Source organism: Staurois parvus, unplaced genomic scaffold (genome assembly GCF_062004578.1).
Source record: "Staurois parvus isolate SC_StPar_1 unplaced genomic scaffold, SC_StPar_1.0 ptg001896l, whole genome shotgun sequence".
Taxonomy (NCBI): domain Eukaryota; kingdom Metazoa; phylum Chordata; class Amphibia; order Anura; family Ranidae; genus Staurois; species Staurois parvus.
The window spans coordinates 80,951-102,419 of record NW_028319692.1 but is presented as its reverse complement, the minus strand read 5'-3'; the positions used below and the strand labels follow the sequence as shown (position 1 = coordinate 102,419).

The following is a 21,469-nucleotide window of genomic DNA, read 5'->3' as shown; positions in this document are numbered from 1 at the left end:
TACTGGGGGGGCTCATACACTGCCATGGAGCAGGCACACTATTCTGGGGTCCCTATATCTACATAGCATGGTCCACCTTCATCCTCAGCGCTGAAGAGTCTACATCCAGATGAATGAAGAGTGAACAGTGCAGCACTGAGATCCAGGACTTCACTACTGGACTGACAAGCACAGCCCCTGCTCTGATCACTGAGCATATTTATTAGGAAAACACGCCAAGAACAGGAATAGTCTGACTGATACAGAAGTCATTGGCATGCAAGCTTTAAGGCAATGAGGCCCCCTAGTTGGTGCCAACCTGTGCTGTGTCTGTGCAGGGGATGGCAACAGGTTCTTCTTAAAGCCCAACGCCAGGGACAGGACAGATGCTCCTTTGTGGTGGGGCTGCACCAGCACTGCAGGGGTTAAATGGTCATTTATGTCTAATGGACCAGCAGAAGTTCTTCTGCTTACCCAATCCTCTGCTCCCCCAGCACCTGGTGGACCATCTTTTGGCACCTTCATGTCCTGTGCACTGCTATGGGCTCTGCATTGGACTTGATGACGTCAGAGGTCTTGTGACCAACCGAGCATAGGGGAGCAGAGGCTCTAGCAACACAAGACATTGGCTAAGTAAAACAGCATCCCATGTCAGCTCTAAGCCCAGGAACTGAGCAGTCACATGACTGCTGATCGCTCTGTTCTCAGTCTTCTCGGAGTGGACAGCAGTGAATGTCAGCCACCACTCTCCACTCTGGCACTCACTGGAGCGCCAGACAGGAGAGGGGGCGGGAGCATTTGGTTTTGGTTTTTAGCTGAATGCCAGCTGTCAATCAGGCAGCTGGGTAGATCCCGACAATATTGTCAGGATCCTTTCCAGAGCCTGGAGCTGCTCTGTGATGTCAGCTGATAGCAAGTGACAGGAGTGTAAATGTAAGTGTGCTCCTGTGACCCACAAGAGAAGTATGACCAGAAAGGCTTTGGTCATACTTCTATTTGAACCTTTGCAGGACAGAGGATATTCCCACTTCAAGGGAGCATTTTACTTTCCCTGGAGTTCAGTCTTAAAGATGAATTGCAGGTGCATCACCGCCCTGCTGCTCTACATGGTCCATTCAGAGTATACTTTGAATTCATTTAGAGGATGCAAAGCATTCTCTGAATGGCTCTCATGCTGAGCAGCCGGCCTCCTGTGTTTACAGTGCAGCAGAGCAGACACTCGGCATTGGACTCAGAAGTAAGTGGAGATCCCTGGTCCCTGGAGTGTCTATTTCAGTGATTTCCAGCTTCCACAGGGATTGGCCTGGTATGTCATATACATAATTACATTGGTCCCAGCTGGCCCAATGTAACAATGTATAAAATATCCATACCTCAAATTCTTACTAAAGGCTGAACTCCAGGAATGATCTTTTTTATTAACTTCATTGGTTACATTTAATCCTACATATCTCACATTCGGAGAGCTGCTAGGGATGCTTGGTGATTGGAATAACACTTTCACCTGGGGGCAGGGAAAAAGTCTTCAACCCTGTGTAAGCTCTACCTAGTTCTGACTCAGAGCTTACACAGAGCTCCCTTCCTTTTTTCTGGTGGCTGATTGATTCAGCTTGACTACATCTATACTTCATATGTTTCTGCTGGGGATGCAGAAATTCAGTACAGCAGCCTGTGCTATATGCTGGTCTCTTCCAGGTGCTGGAGTGACTTGCCATCTGTATACTGAACACAGTAACTTGCTCAACACCTCTGCCATTCAGTGTACATCTTGTATTATTTTTAGTGAAATCAAGGTATTCTCTGACTGGATGAGGCAGAGAGCAGGGGTGAATGACACCACAATCTCCACCTCAACCAATCAGAGAAGGTCTTAGATGTTCTCTGAATGGCAGAGGTGCCGAGCGAGTGACCCCCTGTGTTCAGTAGACAGATGGCAAGTCACTCCAGCAGTACCCAGAAGAGATCAGCACTGACTGTATTTAGTTCATTCTACTGCAGTAAATTTCTGTATCCCCAGTGGCCCTCCTGATTTGAGATACGGAGTATTAGATGTAACCAAGCTGAACCAATCCGCCACTAGGAATAAGGAAGGAAGCTCTGTGTAAGCTCGGAGTCAGAGCTAGTAAGAGCTTACACAGGGCTGAGGACTCTCTCTCCGCCCCAAGGTGAAAGTGTTAAGCCAAACATCAGCGCTGTCACAGAGGATGCAGAGTGATTCGCATGTTCCTCTACACCCGGAAGTACCAAGTATTTTCTTCATTTACTCCTGCCAACTAAGCGATGTGGTTGGGAAGTGAACAGTAAATATTTATCACTGAGGAGGGGTAGACAATGGCTGCAGAGACCACAGTAAGTGTGGACCTACCCGGGCAGCAGACTAGCAGGAACTTCAGTCTGCCATACCCCCACCCTTCCCAACTAAGCAAGCTGTAAAATACCACTTCAAGCAGACCCCAGATTCCCAGTGTGTGTGCTGTAGTACATGTTGTGGCAGCACAGAGAATGTGTCACCTCTGCAGCCGTCACTCACCCGCCTTACTCATTAAACAACGACACCTACACTTGTTAGTTAGTGTTAATAATGCATAGTCCTCTAGTATGTGCCTAATAAATAATTCTTGTCTGTACTCACACAGCATTTTCACTGATTTGTTGTGACAGCAAATAATTTATTGGTTTCTTGCAGCTTATATAAAAATATTATTCTGATTTAGGTCACAGCATAGCGTGCCATATCTGCATTGCGCAACAATGCCTTTAGACGGAAAAACCGATATGGATCGGATTGGTCTATTCCATGAGATGGGCTATATCAGTATTGGGGACAAATATGTCACTCCTGCCTCTAGTAAGTATTTTTCAGCAAGGATTCTTCACCACATCAGAGAGCAGTAGAAAGGTATTTTATTATGGTGTATGCTTGAAAATATCAAATGTGTACATATAAAATGAGGCAGATCAGGTACAGTGTAGGATGCTCTCTCTTTCCTTCACTCTCCATGTATGACTGTGTTGGAGATATTCCCACACTAGTTGTCACAGTGACTAGGCCATTCAGAAAGTAAAAGAAAATCTACAACCAGGAAAGCTACAGCAATAAAAAGCAGAGAGGACTTCTAGCCTTCCCCTGCTCTACTGATAAAAAGTATATTTACTTCTGTGCTGCTGTTGGAGATTTTGTCTCACTTCCTATCTGGTAAAAACATTGTCACCATGACAGTAGAGCTTCATCGTTGTATTAAAAACCAAACAAATACATTTTGACTACATATACTTTAGTTCTAATGCCAAACTCCAGCACAAAATAACAAGATAAAATGTAATAACCCATTAAAATTATATTTTTATTCTCCAAAATGAATCCATACTCATCCACTACTTTCTGGCCCCATAATCTATTTTTCATGAAAATGTTTCTTACTGTGTTTTTCTGCCTCCTTGTAACATCTTCATTGGGTTCCTGAACCACTCCTTTTTTAGTTGTGGTCATGTGCACTGCTCTATGTACATTACAAATCCCATAGTCCTTAATCCATTTAGTAAGCGAGCAAGAGAGGGTGGCCACGATCCTGCACACAGTTCGACCATGGAGAACAGACATAGCCACCCTCTAACAGGAAGTCAGATCTGAGCAGCAAAAAAAAAAAGAATCTGGAAATTTGAGGAGACTGAGAGCAATAGAAGGTACTTTTTTGAGTAAAATTAGAAATAGTAAATTTTTTTTTTTAGTTTTGGATAGAGCAAGCAGGGATGTTTGATTCCTATCGCCCGATGCCTGGGACATGTAGTTCCGGGCGTCGGGCAGGTCGTTTTTTTCTACCTTAGCTCTGATGTGAGCAAGCAGTGGGCTCACTTGTCAGGTGGAAGCATTCGGGTGGCAGTGCTGCTGCCCGATTGTTTCCACACAGTGCCAGTATCTCGCCCGCCATAAAGTCTACCGGGCTACGCTTGCCCATCTGCTCATCGCCTTCGGCTAGAGGGGAGGGAGGAGAGCGGACACGTCCCCTCCCCTTCTTCTCATGACCCGGAAGTAACGTTATGATGTCACTTTCGGGTCCCTGTTGAGAGATTCCAGGCCATGGAAGCCGGGAAAAAATGTAATGCGGTGCGATGTGCACCGTATTACATTCAGTGGAGCACAGGGGAGACATGCAGGGTCTTTTGGACCCTGGATGCCTCAATAAAAAGAACCTGGCACCAAAAAATCATCACATGGCCTATGTGATGAAAAAAAAAGTAAAAAGAAACAAAGTTATTTCTTAATTGTAAAAAATAAAAGTTACACCCAAGCACATACCATCCCCCCACAAAAAAAAATTGAGGCCCCCCCCACCCCCACATATACGAACGTACAAACGTTAAAGCACACGCTAGGGCGCCTACGCATGAAAACATCCATTGCGATACACATGTCACATATCGCTGCACACGCTAGAATGAGAGCAATAATTCTAGCACCAGACCTCTTCCGTAACACTAAACTGCTGACCTATAAGGAGCTTTAAATGCGTCACCTATAGAAAATTGAGGGTACTGAAGTTCGTCGCCATTTAACAAGTGGGCACAAATTTAAGGTTTGACAAGTTGGATATCTATTTACTCAGTGCAACCTCATCTTTTATATTTTACAAAAAATAGGGTAATTTATTGCTTTTTTGTTCCCTAAAATTAACTTGTATTTTTTACTGAAATTTTGTGGTAATATCATGCAACATAAAAAAATACAACTTTTATTCTCTAGGGTCTCTGCTTTCAGAAAATATATAGTGTTTGGGGGTTTTATGTAATCTTCAGGCCTAAAATTATTTTTTATACTTGTGCAAAAAATGCAAACATGGCTCTGGCAGCGAAAAAAAATATCTGGACAAGTAGATTGTCATGAGGGACAAGTAGATTGGGGCACCGATTTAGTCCCTGGACAAGTAGTTATTTTAAAAAAATTCCACACCCCGGTAAGGGAGGTATTATAAACCGTCAATTTATTTTTTGCTATCTTTGTCCCATTGGAGAGATTTACCTTCACTTCCTGTCCCATAGCCAAAGCAAGAAGTGAGAGGAAATCCCTGCAAATTAAGGAAATTCCTTGGGGACCTCAAGTCACCAGAACTAGTGTCCCCATTGGAAAATTTCCCCTCTATTACTTTACTGGGGACAACCCAAAATTGGAGGGTTCTTTTACTTTCACTTTCAAAAGAAGAGTAAACAGGACATATAGAGAGGGTGAATCTCCCTAATGGGGCACAGACAACAATAAAAACTGGCAGGCATTCTAATAAAAACTAATCTAAAACTAAAATAAAAGTTTTGCCTTTAGTTATACTTTAACCTCTTTATGCCAACGGTACGCAAATATGTGGCTGGGCCTTGACGCCTAGTGGCCGCATATTTGCGTACCATTTGCAAACAAACGTGTTGAGAGTGCACACCCTGCGCTCTCTCAGCACATGTCGGTGTCCGACAGAAAGGTTCCGATCTCTCCTTGCGATGGGGACCTTTCCGATCATTTGACTGCTGTGACAGCCAATCACGGCGGTTACATGACCCTAAACCCCGCCTCCCGGCATCAGAAACCCCTTAAAGGGCCAGGAGGCGCCAGCGTGAAGGGGTTAAGAATACATACTTCAATAGAGTTTGATGTCAATTTTAAATATGAAATAGCAAGACACAAATTTACAACAATTCAGCTCAAGGCCTTCAGATGGCCAACATTTAATCTACTTGAACCCAGGCACTCCCCCTCCTACCCTCATCTACCCCCCAGCCTGTGATTGGACAGTGAAAGAAGATGAGGAGAGTACAATGAGGAGCTCATCTTTCTGCCACTCTGCATTCTTATCTTATCAGCAGCTTTAAAGGTTTAGCTCACCTTTTTTAAAAAAAATTAATAGGTAAACTAACACCCTACACCCTCCCAATCCCTGCTGCACTTACCTTCATCAGTGATTAGCTGTCCACGCAGCTTTTGCAGCAGACCAGAGATTTGAAATCCCCACTCTTCTTCTCCTTCTTTGGAAGGACTTCTGGGACAGCTCAGAGCAGCTCTGATTGGTCAGCACCGGCACGTGACCACTTTGACCAATCAGAATCACTCTCTTCTGTTCCAGAAACCCTACAGGAAGAAGGGAAAGAAAAGCTGGAATTCCAAACCACTGGACCGCTTCACCAGCTGCATGGGCACTGACCGCTAATCACGAAGGTAAGTGCAGTGGGGAGGGTGTAGGGCAGGGCTTGAAATTTCCACTCGCCAGCGTTTCCCCCAGCGCCGTCTTGCTGAGCAGGCTTGGAGCTCAGGCCGGATCTGTCATTGGCACTGGGAGCCGTCAGACTGCTCAATAGCTGAGCGCAGTGAGCGGAGTGTGTGCTGTGCTCTCTGCCTCCCCCTAGAGTGCAGTACTCGGCTCTGTGAGTGAACAACGAAGTACTGCAACTTTTTATGGGGGGGTAGTGGTGTGTGTGTGTTTGTGTGTGTCTGTGTATGCATGTACATGTGTCTGTGTGTATGTACATGTGTGTATCTGTACATGTGTCTGCGTGTATGTACTTGTGTGTGTGTGCATGTACGTGTGTGTGTGTGTTTGTGTGTATGTACATACACGTGTCTGTGTGTATATACATGTGTATTTCTGTGTATGTACATGTATCTGTGTGTATGCATGTCTGTACGTGCCTGTGTGTGTATACATGTGTCTGTATGTGTGTGTACATGTGTCTCTGGGCGTGTGTGTAAATGTTTCTGTGTGTGTATGTACATGTCTGTGTGTGTGTGTGTACAGGTGTCTCTGTTTGTGTGTGTTTGTTGGTGGCGATTAACTCTTAAGACCTGGCTAGTAGCTCAGGACTTGAAATTTTAAGCCCTGGTGTAGGGTATTAGTTCATCTTTTCATATTTTTTTTCTGAAAAGGTGAACTAAAGGTGGCCATAGACGGTTCAAATCTCGCCCGGTTCAGCAGAGACCGGCCAAGATTCAAACCGTGTATGGGCAGGCTGAATGTACCCAAGTTGATTGGTAGATCAACAAGCCTGTCAGATTTTACATGCGATTATTAGCCACTAGCAGTAATCACTGTTGTGTTGATGGGGCAAATTAAGCGATTTTCTTTCCTGCAACCTGTTGTTGCAGGAAAGAAAGTCGCTTCATTTACGGCCATCTTCGCACTTTAAGTTAATGGTTGGTTTAGTCAGTCTCTATTACTGAAAAATAATGTGTTGTATGTGTACCGTGCACAGGTCATGGATTATTTTCTTTAAAACTCCAGTAATTGGGATATTCACTTACATGCATGCATGCAAACAAAGTAGCCCTTTTGGAAGGGGGTATTTGCAAACATTTCTGAGGGAGCAGTCCCTACAGTCACTGTGCTATCTGAAACATGAACTTTATTTTGGTTGGAATTTTCTTTTAAATCCTGACATTCTATGTGCTCGGCTCTGCATATCCTCTGTTACAATATGATTTGTTAGTCTGGTTCCCAGGTCTCTTGGTGGACTACAAAACACCCCCCTCTATGGTATAGAGAAGAGGTGAGGGTGAGGTGTTCTGTGGTCTTAGCACACATCCTGTTCTATACTGAAAACACTGCTCCTCCTTAGATACAGTACAGTGAATGAGCATTGTCACCTTAGGACAGGAAGTGTCTAAAAACTTGTAATCTGCAACGTATGACCTTTTCATTTTTTTGTTCTGGGGTTTAGATATACTTTAAAGTTTAAAGCAGTTGTAAAAGCTAAATGTTTTTTACCTTCATGCATTTTATGTATGAAGGTAAAAAACCTTCTGTGTGCTACTTACCTGAGCCTGATCTTCATCCAGTGCTGTGCAGGGGAGCCTTGGCTGTCCCAGGACCCCCTCTCCTCATTGGCTGAGACAGCAGCAGGAGCCATTGGCTCCCACTGCTGTCAATCACAGCCAGTAAGCCAATGAGGAGAGAGTGGGAGGCAGGGTCAAGCTGCAGCTCTATATGTCTTTATGGATGCATAGAGCTGAGCTCGGGAGAGAGCATGCACCACCGCCCCCGTAGCAAGTGGCTTTCTATTGGGGACACTGGTCAAGGGGAAGGAGCCAGAAGAGCTGGCGGCGGACCCGAGAAGAAGAGTATCGGGGGTGCTCTGTGCAAAACTATTGAACAGAGCAGGTAATTATGACATGTTTGTTATTTTTTTTTTAAACTGAACCTTTACTACCACTTTAACTAAGGAAAAAAATTTTTTTTTTTGTTTTGATAGAGCAAGGGAGAGCTATAATATATAGTTATGGGTTTTTTTGCCATCTGTATTCCTTTGTGGAGATTTCTCTACACTTCTAGTCCCATAGCCAAAAAAGGAAGGAAATTCCTCCAAAGTGAGGGAATCCCCAGTTGTCATCAGAACTAGTGTCCCCTTGGAAGATTTCCCCTGTTCCTATTCTGGTAACAATCCAAAATTTGGGATGCTCTTGGATTTTCATTCTTGGTGTTAACTGTAAATGGGACAAGTAAAGAGGGTGAATCTCCTCAATGGGCCACACATGGCAATAAAAACTGACAGGTGTTCAAATCCCTCTCCACTCTGTTATGCTTTAATGATAAAAAGTGTTTTTTTTTCTGGTAAATTACACAGTTGCAGTATATTGTGATATGCTAGGAATGTATTCATAAAAAATATTAATATATTTTGCTGCAACAAGCAAATTATTAGAGAATAAGTTAAGCTGTATTCTGGTTTTAAAAAACATAAGATATTTACTGCATCCAACAGAAGATCCCTTTCACCCTTGACCAGGACTGCAATATCAGATGTCTCCAGTGTTTCTGCAAGTGTAACCTTGCATTGCTGTACCTGTACAACAAATTGTCAATGCTGTTAGATAGAATTAGTGAGCCAAAGCAATATAAATAACAGTAGGATGACACTAATGCTAATGCTTAAGCCTTCTATGTTAAACAGCAATGTGTAATGCAGGGGTTCACATTTCTGTTAAGGCTGAAAACCTCTGAGCTTAATAGGAAAGAAATTGTTGAGTCTTACCAAAATATACAATTTTTGTTGTGTTATATTATTCATATGCAGAACTCAAGTATAATGTGTATGTTATTCCAGGGCCATTTAATGAAGCCGCAAGTAAAAACAGACAAATGCTTCCCGGTGGTTCCAAGTCCATGGCTAACACCTTGGCAGGATACTTTGATGCTCAGTTCAAACGTACATTTGAAGGTGAAGCTTATTCAGATCCCCTGAAACAAAGAAGGCAGTATATTATGCAGCAGAACAAGAAGAACTTGGGAAAAGCATTCCTCCCAGCTAATGGGGAAAAAAAGCCGTAAGTAGTGAATCCTTTAATTTAGGAAGATCATGCTAGGTCACCAACATTTTGTGTGCATTTCAGTTTTATAGTCCATCCAAGCATTCAGTCAAAATTTTCCAATGTGGATTAGACAAATTGAAAGCAGAATCTGCTACAGATTGTATTTATTCAAGAGGCCCTATCAAAAGGTTGTGTAATATGTGAAAAGTGGACACTATGGTGTTTATTTACTAAAGTTGGAGAGTGTAAAATCAGGCTCACTTCTGAATAGAAACCAATCAGCTTCTAATCTCGGCTTGTTTACCACTTGGTAACCGCGCTATAGCTGAATGACGGCTACAGCGCAGTTACCCAGTTCTGGGAGGGCGTCATATGACGTCCTCCTAGAACGCGCCCTCTCGCACGCCCCCAGGGGTGCGCACCCGGCGATCTCCGTGATCCTACGGACACAGCTGATCACGTGATGAGGTAAAAGGCCAATCACAGCGACCTTTTATCACGTGATCAGCTGTGTCCAATGACACAGCAGATCACGGAGGAAATACAGTTGCCAGTTATCGGCAGCACTTTCCTTACGCTGTCACAGCATGAGGAAAGTACCGGCGATAACCGGCAGCTGTCACATAGGAGATTGGCCCTGCAGTGCCATCCAGCAGTGCCCACCAGTGCCACCTATCAGTGCCCAGTAGTGCCGCCTAGCAGTGCCACCAGTCGGTGCTGCCAATCAGAACTGTCTGTGGCGTCAGTCAGCGCCACCCGTCAGTGTCGTCCATTAGTGATTATCATTGCTGCATATCAGTGCCACCTCATCAGTGCATCCTATCAGTGCCCATCAGTACTGCCTATCCATGCCATCTCATCAGTGCCCAGTGCTGCCTATCAGTGCCCATCAGTGTTGCTTATCTGTGCAGCCTTATCAATGCACATCAGTGAAGGAGAAAATGTACCTGTTTGCAAAATTCTATAATAGAAACAAAGAAATTGTTTGCTCTTTTTTTTGTTTATAATGCAAAAAATAAAACACCCATTGGCGATTAAATACCACCAAAAGAAAGCTCTATTTGTGTGAAAAAAAATGATAAAAATTTCATATGGGTACAGTGTTGTATGACAGCGCAATTGTCATTCAAAGTGCAACAGGGCTGAAAATTGGCCTGAGCACGAAGGGGGGTATAAGTGCCCAGTAGGTATGTGGTTAATTAAGCTTTGTCAATAAAACCTGGAAGCTGATTGGTTTCTATACAAAAATGAGCCTGATTTTTCATTTTCCAGCTTTAGTAAATAAATCTCAGTTTGTCACTCTACCAGCAGAAATACATGTATGGTACAATATTAACCTGTCTATGGCCGAAATAACACATATATGTAGCATCCAGGAAGTGAGTTTCTTCCTGGGTGCCACATATATGCACTCCTACGTTTTGCGCTGGATGTGCACTTGATCGAGTATTCCCAGTACAGAAACTGAGCTGTTACCGACTGCTCCGGTTGGCAGCTGGCAGAACCTGCTCCAGATCACTGTGATTAGCTAATTAAAGTGATTGGTACTGTAAAGTCCTGTCCCAGTGTTTCTTCTCCTCTGTGGGAAAGAAGGTCTGTTGAAAATAAATAAATATGACCCTAAACAGGGCTGAATCAAGTTTAGGGAGTGTTAGTATCAGTGTACGTGGCAGTTAGTGGCAGGGTTAGGGTTATTGTGTTTAGGCAAGGTCAAAAAACCCCAACAAAATGCATACTATTCTTTGTTGGCTGTACTACGGGACCAAAAACCACATTATGCACACACTTGTGGTCTCGCTGTGATCACCAGGCGTAAGAGAATTTATTTTGTGGATTTTTTTGGTGGTGAAACATGGCAATAGCCAAAAAATAGTATTATTGTTATTATTATTATACAGGATTTATATAACACCAACAGCTTGCACAGCGCTTTACAAAATTAAGGCAGAGATTACAGTTACAGCACAATTTGGTACAAGAGGAATCTGAGGGCCCTCCTCAGTAGATACAGCTAAATTAAAAAAAAAATGTTTTACTATTTTGGGCCAGTTGTACTTTAATAATAAAACAAAGTCAGGAGATATTTAATAACATTAAGCACACAATCTAAGCACAATCAGTCCTGATAAAAAAAATAGGCACAATCCACCTTGACACACCAAGTAGTTGCAATGAGATGCAAAGTTTTACTAACACACGTCAAAGTTGTATAATTGGGTTTGGGCATTAAGGTTTGTTTTGATTTTGGTCCTGAGGAAGTTAGGAAAAAGAAGATGAAAGGATGTTAAACCACTGGAAACAGGCTCATGAAAATTAATAGACATATGAAAGAAACTTGAACTGAATGAAAAAAATAAATCATATCCATTTATTTATATCACAACTTTATGATTTTGTTCTGTAGTCTACAGAGCATTGTTTTGCTGTGCATGTATTATTATAGTTTTCATAGAAAGCATGTATGTGAAAGTAATGTGGTAATCATACAATCTTCTCCCTCTTTTTTAGATCTGGTCTGGGTGGCTTTTATGGAACTTTGAGTGGTCCAGTTCCAGCTTTTAGTGCAGAATTAAAACCAAGGAAGGCATATACTGCACCAGGGAAGAACATCTATTCCAACCCTCCCAAGATGGGTACAGGATATGGGTAAGGTATTACATACAGTGGTGACAAAAACAGGATCTACAATAACCAGAGCAAAATTGGAACGGTAACCTATAGTAATTACATTTAATCTTTAGGATCATGCAGGGAATCTAATTTGGCAATTGAAAGCATAACTACTACATATATGATCTTGTTCTTGTAAATCAGGCCCTGTATTTTTTACTGCAGGCTGCTTTACTGTGCATTGAAATTACGGATTGCCTTTTCACAGGTATCCAAACCTCACTATAGGTAAACAGTACCCATATACTTCTGATGACTATGACAGATCAAGAGAACTGATGAAGGTTAGTACACTCTAACATACTCTGTTTCTCCCTAGCTAGGCGTCCTCCCCCAGTCTTTTCTATTTGTTGTATTGCATTTTTTGTAAAAGATATTCCATCAAACCATAGCATGCAGCAGGCAAAACCGGCCTTTGGAGCAGCACTCCATTAGCAGAATGCTGTGGCTTCAAGGGGGCCTCTTCTTTTCTTGTTAAACTTTTTTCTGCACTAAGTGGCCAGATATGTAGCTCCTGAATAAGAAAGTCACCTTCTTGGTTCTGCTTCAAATGTCATCTCTTCCTCAGTGGACAGCGAATCAGCATCTTCATCCAGTGAGATGGGAGCAAAAGTATTTATGCTAAACCAGGAACTAACCAAGTTATCTTTTGTGTATGTGTATCATAAAAATGGTCAGTCAGCATTATAAATCCCTTGGCAGCCAAAACAGTAAATCAAGAATTCAGGACTTTACTATTACTACAGTCTGCAGGGGCAGCAAGCTGCATTTTTGTAATTTTCAGTTCTAGCAGTGACGGTACTTTTTGCTTAAGGTTTGGTATATGCATTTGTTTCTAGCTTACAGCATGTGGATGAAGCTGGGAAAGTGGGTTATGCTAGAGCTAGTAAACATGCTGACCTCATTAATGGATAAGTACACGTTCAGAACATGTTACATATTTCACTCGTATTTAGAGTGGAATATGTAACATGTTTCAGCTCTTGCCACCTCTCCCTGATCCCTTTTCCCCTATGACAGCTGGTGGGGGTTCTTCTCCCTGTACCCACTGTCCCTTTATCCTTTCTGAAAAAAGCAGGACTGTGTGGGGTTTCGCCCACTCAGCCGCATCATTCATTCACAGTTTCCTGTGACTGAATAATCTACAAGTACCGTCTGACACTGTGACAGATGGACTTGTAGTTTCGAAGGGCTGCAAGGGCACTGATAAGCACTCTCATAGTCAGTTGACATGTCCTCCAGGTTTCAAACAGCCCATACAGAGGTATGGACTGAAAGCCAAAGGACATGTCTGCAGGAGCCCACATTGCACCCATGATCTACTGATCCCAGGTACAATGCTTTCCAGGCTCCTGCAGGAAAAAAATAATAAATGCCCATTTTTTTCACTGCAGAAATATGTGCATTTAATATTTTTTTCCAAAAAGATGAACTTATCCATTAAAGTATTTATATATGCTGAACAATTGCATTAAAAACACATGAAAACAAGCCCTAATTATGTAGCTACAGATATGGAGAAATTAATATTCAAAATGAATAACAGAGGCACTGAAATTACAGTTTCATTCTTCTTACTTTCTTTGGATGCAGAAGCTTGGCATTCTACCAGTTCTATAATGTAAACTCACAGTAGTTAAAAACTAATTAAAACCCCAGTTTAGAGTCTGAATTACTTAACACTACATGGAGCTAGAGAGATCAGTGGTGCTTTGTATTAAAGCTCTATTGCTTTTTGTTAAAGTATATCTAAAGGCAAAACTTTTTTTTTTCAGTTTTGGACAGAGTGGAGATGGATTAGACCCCTATTAGGTATTTATTGATGTCTGTGTCCTTGTTAGGGTGATTCACCCTCTTTATTTATCCTGCTTACCATTATCATCAAAAGTGAAAGTAAAGTAAACCCCAAATTTTGGGCTATCCCCAGAAAAGTAATAGAGGGGAAATTTTTTAATTTTCCAATGGGGACCCTAGTTCTAGTGACCTAGGGGTTCCCAAAGAATTCCCTTAATTTGCAGGGATTTTGTCTTGCTTTCTTTGTTGGCTATGAAACAGGAAGTGAAGGTAAATCTCCTTAATGGGGCACAGATGGCAAAAAAACTGACGGATTATAACCCTCCCTTACTGTATCCAAAATGAAAAAAAGGTTTAGTCCTACTTTAGGAATTTGTAAATACTCTAATATTCTTATTCTGGGCTTGGGTGCACTTTAAAGCAGCCAAAACTGTTTTTTTTTCTCTAGGATGGAGTGGGAAAAAGTTGGACCCCCATCTTTTATTGCTGTCTCCCACCCTATTGGGGAGACCACCTCTCACTGCCTGTCCCCCTGTCAACAGGAAACAAAATAAAGCAAAACCTTTCTAACAAAGGCACTTCAGCAATAGAAACATTCAGATTATGATGTACAAACCTGACATTTTTACAGGGGTGTGCAGACTTTTTTTATCCAATGTATTTGAAATACCTGATAGGAAGTTCTAACTGTCCCTTACATTCAAGACTAAAAATGTAAAAAAATGGCTGCTAATGAATCTGATACGTTGTGTAAGGCTTCTGAGCTGTGATGAGCACATAATGATTCTCTGTAATTTTCATTTCAGAAAGAGTTTGAGAGCCACAAATCTAAGTTAAAAGGTGGTGCTTTCCGATTAAACCTTTATCCAAAGGATTATTTTGATGTGAACCCTTATCGGTCTGATAAACCTCTGCCACCACTCAAGAAAAAGACAGAGAAAAAGCAGCTTGTGAAACCGTTTAAGCCAAGTTCACCTGCTAAAGATGTAGGTAAAACAAAGATGCCATCATGCAATGTTTATCTTCAGTGTCAGGGTGAGGTCTATTCACAAAATGCACATGCACAAGGAAGATGTTTGTTTCAAACATTTTACACATAGACATGCTTAGACTGGCCAAAGACAAAATATTATTTTTTAAAATGATTAAGAATAATCAACCAAATGCAACATACTTTGTTTTATGTGAATGCAGAGCATGTCATTCTATACAATTTTTTGCTTTGAACAAAATTAGACCAGTACTGCTTCAAACCTCGGCCCATGGGCCAAATGCGGCCCTCGGAGTACTATTCCTTCCACTGATACCAACAAAGAGCTACCATTTCTTCCTCTGGCACCAACTATGGGGCATTTTTCTTCCACTGACACCGTTGAAGGGGCACAATTCCTCCCACTGATATAAACAGTTAAGTACTTTTCCTCCAACTAATACCAACGATGGGGCACTATCCCTCCAATTAATACCAGGGATGGGCACTATTTCTTCCTCTGATACCAATGCTGGGGTGCTATTCATCCCACTGACACCAATGATGGGGCACTATTCCTCCCCCTGACACCAATGATGGGGCACTATTCCTTCCACTAACACCAATGATGCGACATGATTCCTTCTACTAATACCAATTATGGGGCACTATTGCTTCCTCTGATACCAGTGATGGGTCACTATTCATCCCACTGTCACCAATGATGGGGCACTATTCATCCCACTGACAACAATGATGGGGCACTATTCCTCCCACTAATACCAATGATGGGATACTATTCCTCCCACTGGCACCAATGATGGGGCACTATTCCTCCCACTGGCACCAATGATGGGGTACTATTCCTCCCACTGGCACCAATGTTGGGGCACCATTCCTCCCACTGACACCAATGATGGGGCACTATTCCTCCCACTGACACCAATGACGGGGCTCTATTCCTCCCACTGATACTAATGATGGAGCACTATTCCTCCCACTGATACTAATGATGGAGCACTATTCCTCCCACTGGCACCAATGATGGGGCACTATTCCTCCCACTGACACCAATGACGGGGCTCTATTCCTCCCACTGGCACCAATGATGGGGTACTATTCCTCCCACTGGCACCAATGTTGGGGCACTATTCCTCCCACTGGCACCAATGTTGGGGCACTATTCCTCCCACTGACACCAATGACGGGGCACTATTCCTCCCACTGACACCAATGACGGGGCTCTATTCCTCCCACTGATACTAATGATGGAGCACTATTCCTCCCACTGATACTGATGATGGAGCACTATTCCTCCCACTGGCACCAATGATGGGGCACTATTCCTCCCACTGACACCAATGACGGGGCTCTATTCCTCCCACTGGCACCAATGATGGGGTACTATTCCTCCCACTGGCACCAATGTTGGGGCACTATTCCTCCCACTGACACCAATGATGGGGCACTATTCCTCCCACTGACACCAATGACGGGGCTCTATTCCTCCCACTGGCACCAATGATGGGGTACTATTCCTCCCACTGGCACCAATGTTGGGGCACTATTCCTCCCACTGGCACCAATGTTGGGGCACTATTCCTCCCACTGACACCAATGACGGGGCTCTATTCCTCCCACTGATACTAATGATGGAGCACTATTCCTCCCACTGATACTAATGTTGGGGCACTATTCCTCCCACTGACACCAATGACGGGGCACTATTCCTCCCACTGACACCAATGACGGGGCTCTATTCCTCCCACTGATACTAATGATGGAGCACTATTCCTCCCACTGATACTAATGATGGAGCACTATTCCTTCCACTGGCACCAATGATGGGGCACTATTCCTCCCACTGACACCAATGACGGGGCTCTATTCCTCCCACTGGCACCAATGATGGGGTACTATTCCTCCCACTGGCACCAATGTTGGGGCACTATTCCTCCCACTGACACCAATGATGGGGCACTATTCCTCCCACTGACACCAATGACGGGGCTCTATTCCTCCCACTGATACTAATGATGGAGCACTATTCCTCCCACTGATACTAATGATGGAGCACTATTCCTCCCACTGGCACCAATGATGGGGCACTATTCCTCCCACTGACACCAATGACGGGGCTCTATTCCTCCCACTGGCACCAATGATGGGGTACTATTCCTCCCACTGGCACCAATGTTGGGGCACTATTCCTCCCACTGACACCAATGATGGGGCACTATTCCTCCCACTGACACCAATGACGGGGCTCTATTCCTCCCACTGATACTAATGATGGAGCACTATTCCTCCCACTGATACCAATGATGGAGCACTATTCCTCCCACTGATACCAATGATGGAGCACTATTCCTCCCACTGACACCAATTATGGGGCATTATTCCTCCCACTGACACAAATGATGGGGGCACTATTCCTCCCACTGATACCAATGATGGGGCACTATTCCTCCCACTGACACAAATGATGGGGGCACTATTCCTCCCACTAATACCAATGATGGGGCAATATTCCTCCCACTAATACCAAGGATGGGGCACTGTTCCTCCAACTAATACCAATGACTGGACACTATTCCTCCTTCCACTGACTGCAAGCACTGTCATTTTTTTTTTTTTTTTCATTTTGACGCTGGGACATTTTCTACTCCCACTGGCCACTCCAGCCCTCCTAAAGTCTGAAGGACAGTAAACCAGCCCTTTGTTTTTTAAGTTTGGAGACCCCTGCTTTAGACTGTGATCACTTTGTATGCTAAATTATTGTACTGATGCAAGTTGTAAAATACCTTTGATATCTCCCATTCTGTCAGCCGTCAGTCATCATTTTTGTAACTTAAATGGAGCAATATTATTTGTTAGTTAAAAATTAAAACAATGTATATAGAATCTTCTTAAATTTGGATTACATCCCAGAAAAATGCTGGCAAGACTAATTGCAAGATTTCCAGGGAACATTTTTCTGGCAGATTATCCAGTAAATTTTGATATTTTGTAAGCTCTAACGAGCAGGGTCCTCTGTTTCCTCTTGTACCAAATTGTATTGTAACTGTAATGTCTACCTTCATTTTGTAAAGCTCTGCACAAACTGTTGGCGCTATATAAATCCTGTATAATAATAATAATAATATTTGCCCATGTCTTGTACAAGTTATCTTGGAAGACTTGCATCTTAGTCTAATGATGCATCTCCAAGTGTATGTACAATATTAAAGCTTTTTTGTCTTTTGCAAATCAGTGGTGGCTGTTTATAAATGTCCTTAGGATATACAGTAGAGAATTGCTGCTTTCGGTGCCATTCTCACTCCTAAATTGAAACAGGGAGGAATAGTAGAATTACTGGTCCAAGTTGTAAGCAAAATCCTACTTGGATGAACCATGTACTGTATGTATCTCCAAAACAAGAATAGAGAGCAAACATGTTTTTAAATAAAAGCTAGCAAATATCAGCTGTGAACATGAGGTAAAAATCATTGCATGATTACATATATTACATACATACATACATACATATAGCACATAAAAGAGCCAGCCCTATCCCATCTGTTCTCATGGAACTTGTGGTATAGGTTTGGCTAACATGGGATAGAGGAATTGTTGCTGCTTCCAGGAAACTCTGAGCTTACACTTGGGAGGTGGGAATTATATATCACTTGTACACAGAGTGTACAAATCAATGATAATCAGTGTAGCGCTATTACATACAAAATCATAATGCAAAAATAAAAAAAATATAAAAAAACATATGTGCCCCTATATTCAGTGTAATTTTGTGTTTTTCTATGTATTTCTAATAAAAGATGAGGTCAGCTTTGAGAACATGTTACTGTACAGTACATGTTCCACCTGTTTTTGGATGGAACATGCAACATGTTCCCGCTCCTGCAGCGAGTCAGCAATCTGAGCTCTCTGTACGACAGTAGTGCAGGGTGGCGCTGTTGAGCGCTCTAGTAGTCAATTGATTCTTTCTGTCAGTGTGAAAATGCATGCCCATATGATGTATGGGTAGAAAGCCTACAATGACAGTCTGCAGGAGCTTTGCATGGCACCAGCGATGCTGGTGCAATGCTTTGCAGGCTCCGAAAAAAAATAAATAAAAGTAAATGCACAATTTTTTTTTACATGCAAAAAAAGTGCATTTATTATTTTTTGTTAAAAAGTGTACTTATCTTTTAAATAAATATCCTACATCCAGCAATTGTCTTTCTGTAATTTTCATCCAATTGTTATACTCTACACATCATGTGCCTGAACCATTTTTCTCCATCTCTGTGACCAAAACCAGTTATTCTCTCAAGTTCTGTCCATGACCCACTGATTACGATAGGTCATATATAGCATGTTTCCCCTTTCTTTAGGGTCCCCAGATATTCAAACCTTCTTTCTCCTCCTCTGATCCTCATAATAGGAAAACTCGACATAGTGCTTTGCTGCTTTAAAAAGACTTTATTAAAAATCTCATTCCAGTTAAAACCATATTTCTCTTTTACGCAATTCTACCAAGCCACATCTTGTCTAACCTGGTCTAGTATATATATCATGTATGAAAATTGTATTTTGTATGTCATTGGCAGCCAGGTGGCATGAAAGCAGGAACATTTGATCCTTACCCAACTCATTCCAATGATGCTTATGGGAAAAGACTTACTAAAAGTGCAACCATTGTTAAAGGGGGAAAGATTTTCCAGCCTCCAGCAGGACCCAAATCTTTTCCTATTAAAAGTGTAATTGCATCACACGTTCTCAGGTAAGTACTGTAAGAATGAAATACTACTTTGATGTTTTAATGTATTCTGATTTATGCAAATTAATTGAGAAAATAACAGGCATCCCCATAACATAGCAATGATTGTAATAATTATGCACCCTCCCTCTTGCTGAACAGCATTGCTTGGCAGCTTACTGGAAGATCCTAAAGTGGAACTTCACTCTCTCAATCATCATTGACTATTTTTAATCCTTATGATCCTGACATTAGAAAATACATAGGATTGTATATTATATTTAATTGTTTAAAACTTTTTTTTACATTTCTTCAGTTACTTCCTGGTTTCCAGGCCTAGGCAAACAATATCATATATCCCATGAGTCTTCAGGAGAAGGGGGGGGGGTCTCAGTTAAGCCTGCATACCTGAGCTAAGGGAAAATGGATTCCAGGAAGTATGAATCATTGCCCTTACTCAAGATGGCCACAGCCAGAAATGCTAGAGGGGTGTTTTTCAAAATGATTTCTCAACAAAATAAATGATGGAGACATGTATGGATGGGTGAGTTTGCTTTGAATATTAAAAATTAATAAAATAGCATTTTTGGTTTGTGGTGCTCAGGTGCAGTGTGGTTCCACCTCAAGTATTTTAAACTTTGGTGCAGTTACACGTTTTATCACTCTGCCCCTAGCTCTCCATCTCAGTTTTAAAGTAACAGATTTGTAAATGATATTACACTTGAATATACCATGTGTCTGGTTTAAAGTTGTAATCCAGGTACACAGCTTTATGCACAATTTTGCTTTTATGTAAAGACTACCTGCCAAGAGAATTGTAATTCTGCTTCGCTAACCTTGTGACCCAGACACTACTTCCATATAGCACAGCCAGATACCAATCCTCTCTGCAGAATATAATTACTTTTAATAAGAAATCCAGCCGTTGTTGATTTTTGGATACGGAGTGACTAATGCCCCCTGGATAGAACATGGGTACAAATCTACATAGTAGTTACTGTATATAGACATCCTTATGTAAGGGATTACTGGAGGTGGATATCAAGGTAGATTTAGGTATGTATGCTAGTTCTGTGTAAATATATATTTTAGAGGTTTTATATATACTTAAGTTTTAAGGATTACTTTTTTTATTCTACATCCATGTATACTCTTATTTAAGCAATAGCAAATATGAGATATTGCATATGAATATTTTATCTTTTCATTTTTAAACTTTTAATAGTTAGTAATTGTTCTACTATTTATATAAAGTAAATATTTTATACATATAGTATATTAGATAAAGAGGACATTTTTTAAACCCTGCCACTAGTGGAATCTGGTGCCAGTCGAATACTTGTTCCCAATATGAGTCATTTTTGTTTCTTTATTTTCTGCCAGTATATTGCACTGTGCATTACAGGATACAAACAAATGTTCACATCCATCTCTGACCCCAAACAATACCGCTCTAGATACCTTTCGAACAGCAACTGAGCACAGTTTTTGGGCCTTTTAGAATCTGACTCCTCCCCACAAAACAAGCCTAAGTGAAGGTTGTATGAGCAAAACAAACAAAGCACTGTGCAGCCTACACTATTGCTTGTTTAGTCTCTGACCCCAAAGAATACACAATATTAAGAAACTGTTTTGTTCAGATGCTAGCTCTAGAGTAAGATTTTTTTTAATTTACTCTCTCTCTCTCTCTCTCTCTCTCTCTCTCTCTCTCTCTCTCTCTCTCTCTCTCTCTCTCTCTCTCTCTCTCTCTCTCTCTCTCTCTCTCTCTCGCCAGCACAAGCCTGATCATTGCAGGAGAGCAGACTATGTTCTCAGCACAGCTAGAAAACTAACCATGCTATGCTGTACTGCCTAGTGTGCTAATTTTTTAAATAGGAAAGTAGAGTGACTGACAGGCACACCAGGTATTTCGCACAAAGAAAGTAAAACAAACAGAACAGGATACTTTTTTTTTTTTTTTTTATACAAGTACATGGTACAACAGACACATATCAAGAATACGAAATGTTGGGTTTACATATTCTTTAATAGGAACTTT

General features: G+C 41.9%; 1 protein-coding gene across 1 annotated transcript in view; it reads left to right on the top strand.

Annotated features, from left to right (window-relative positions):
* Positions 1-21,469, top strand: part of LOC149433859 (cilia-and flagella-associated protein 96-like) — a 38,995-nt gene that overhangs the window by 215 nt on the left and 17,311 nt on the right. The window contains exons 2-7 of the mRNA XM_089664351.1: positions 2,694-2,827; positions 9,055-9,274; positions 11,768-11,905; positions 12,138-12,213; positions 14,530-14,709; positions 19,283-19,455. Of these exons, the coding sequence (XP_089520477.1) occupies positions 2,731-2,827; positions 9,055-9,274; positions 11,768-11,905; positions 12,138-12,213; positions 14,530-14,709; positions 19,283-19,455 (884 nt within the window). The 5' untranslated portion in view covers positions 2,694-2,730. The remainder of the gene's footprint in view (positions 1-2,693; positions 2,828-9,054; positions 9,275-11,767; positions 11,906-12,137; positions 12,214-14,529; positions 14,710-19,282; positions 19,456-21,469) is intronic.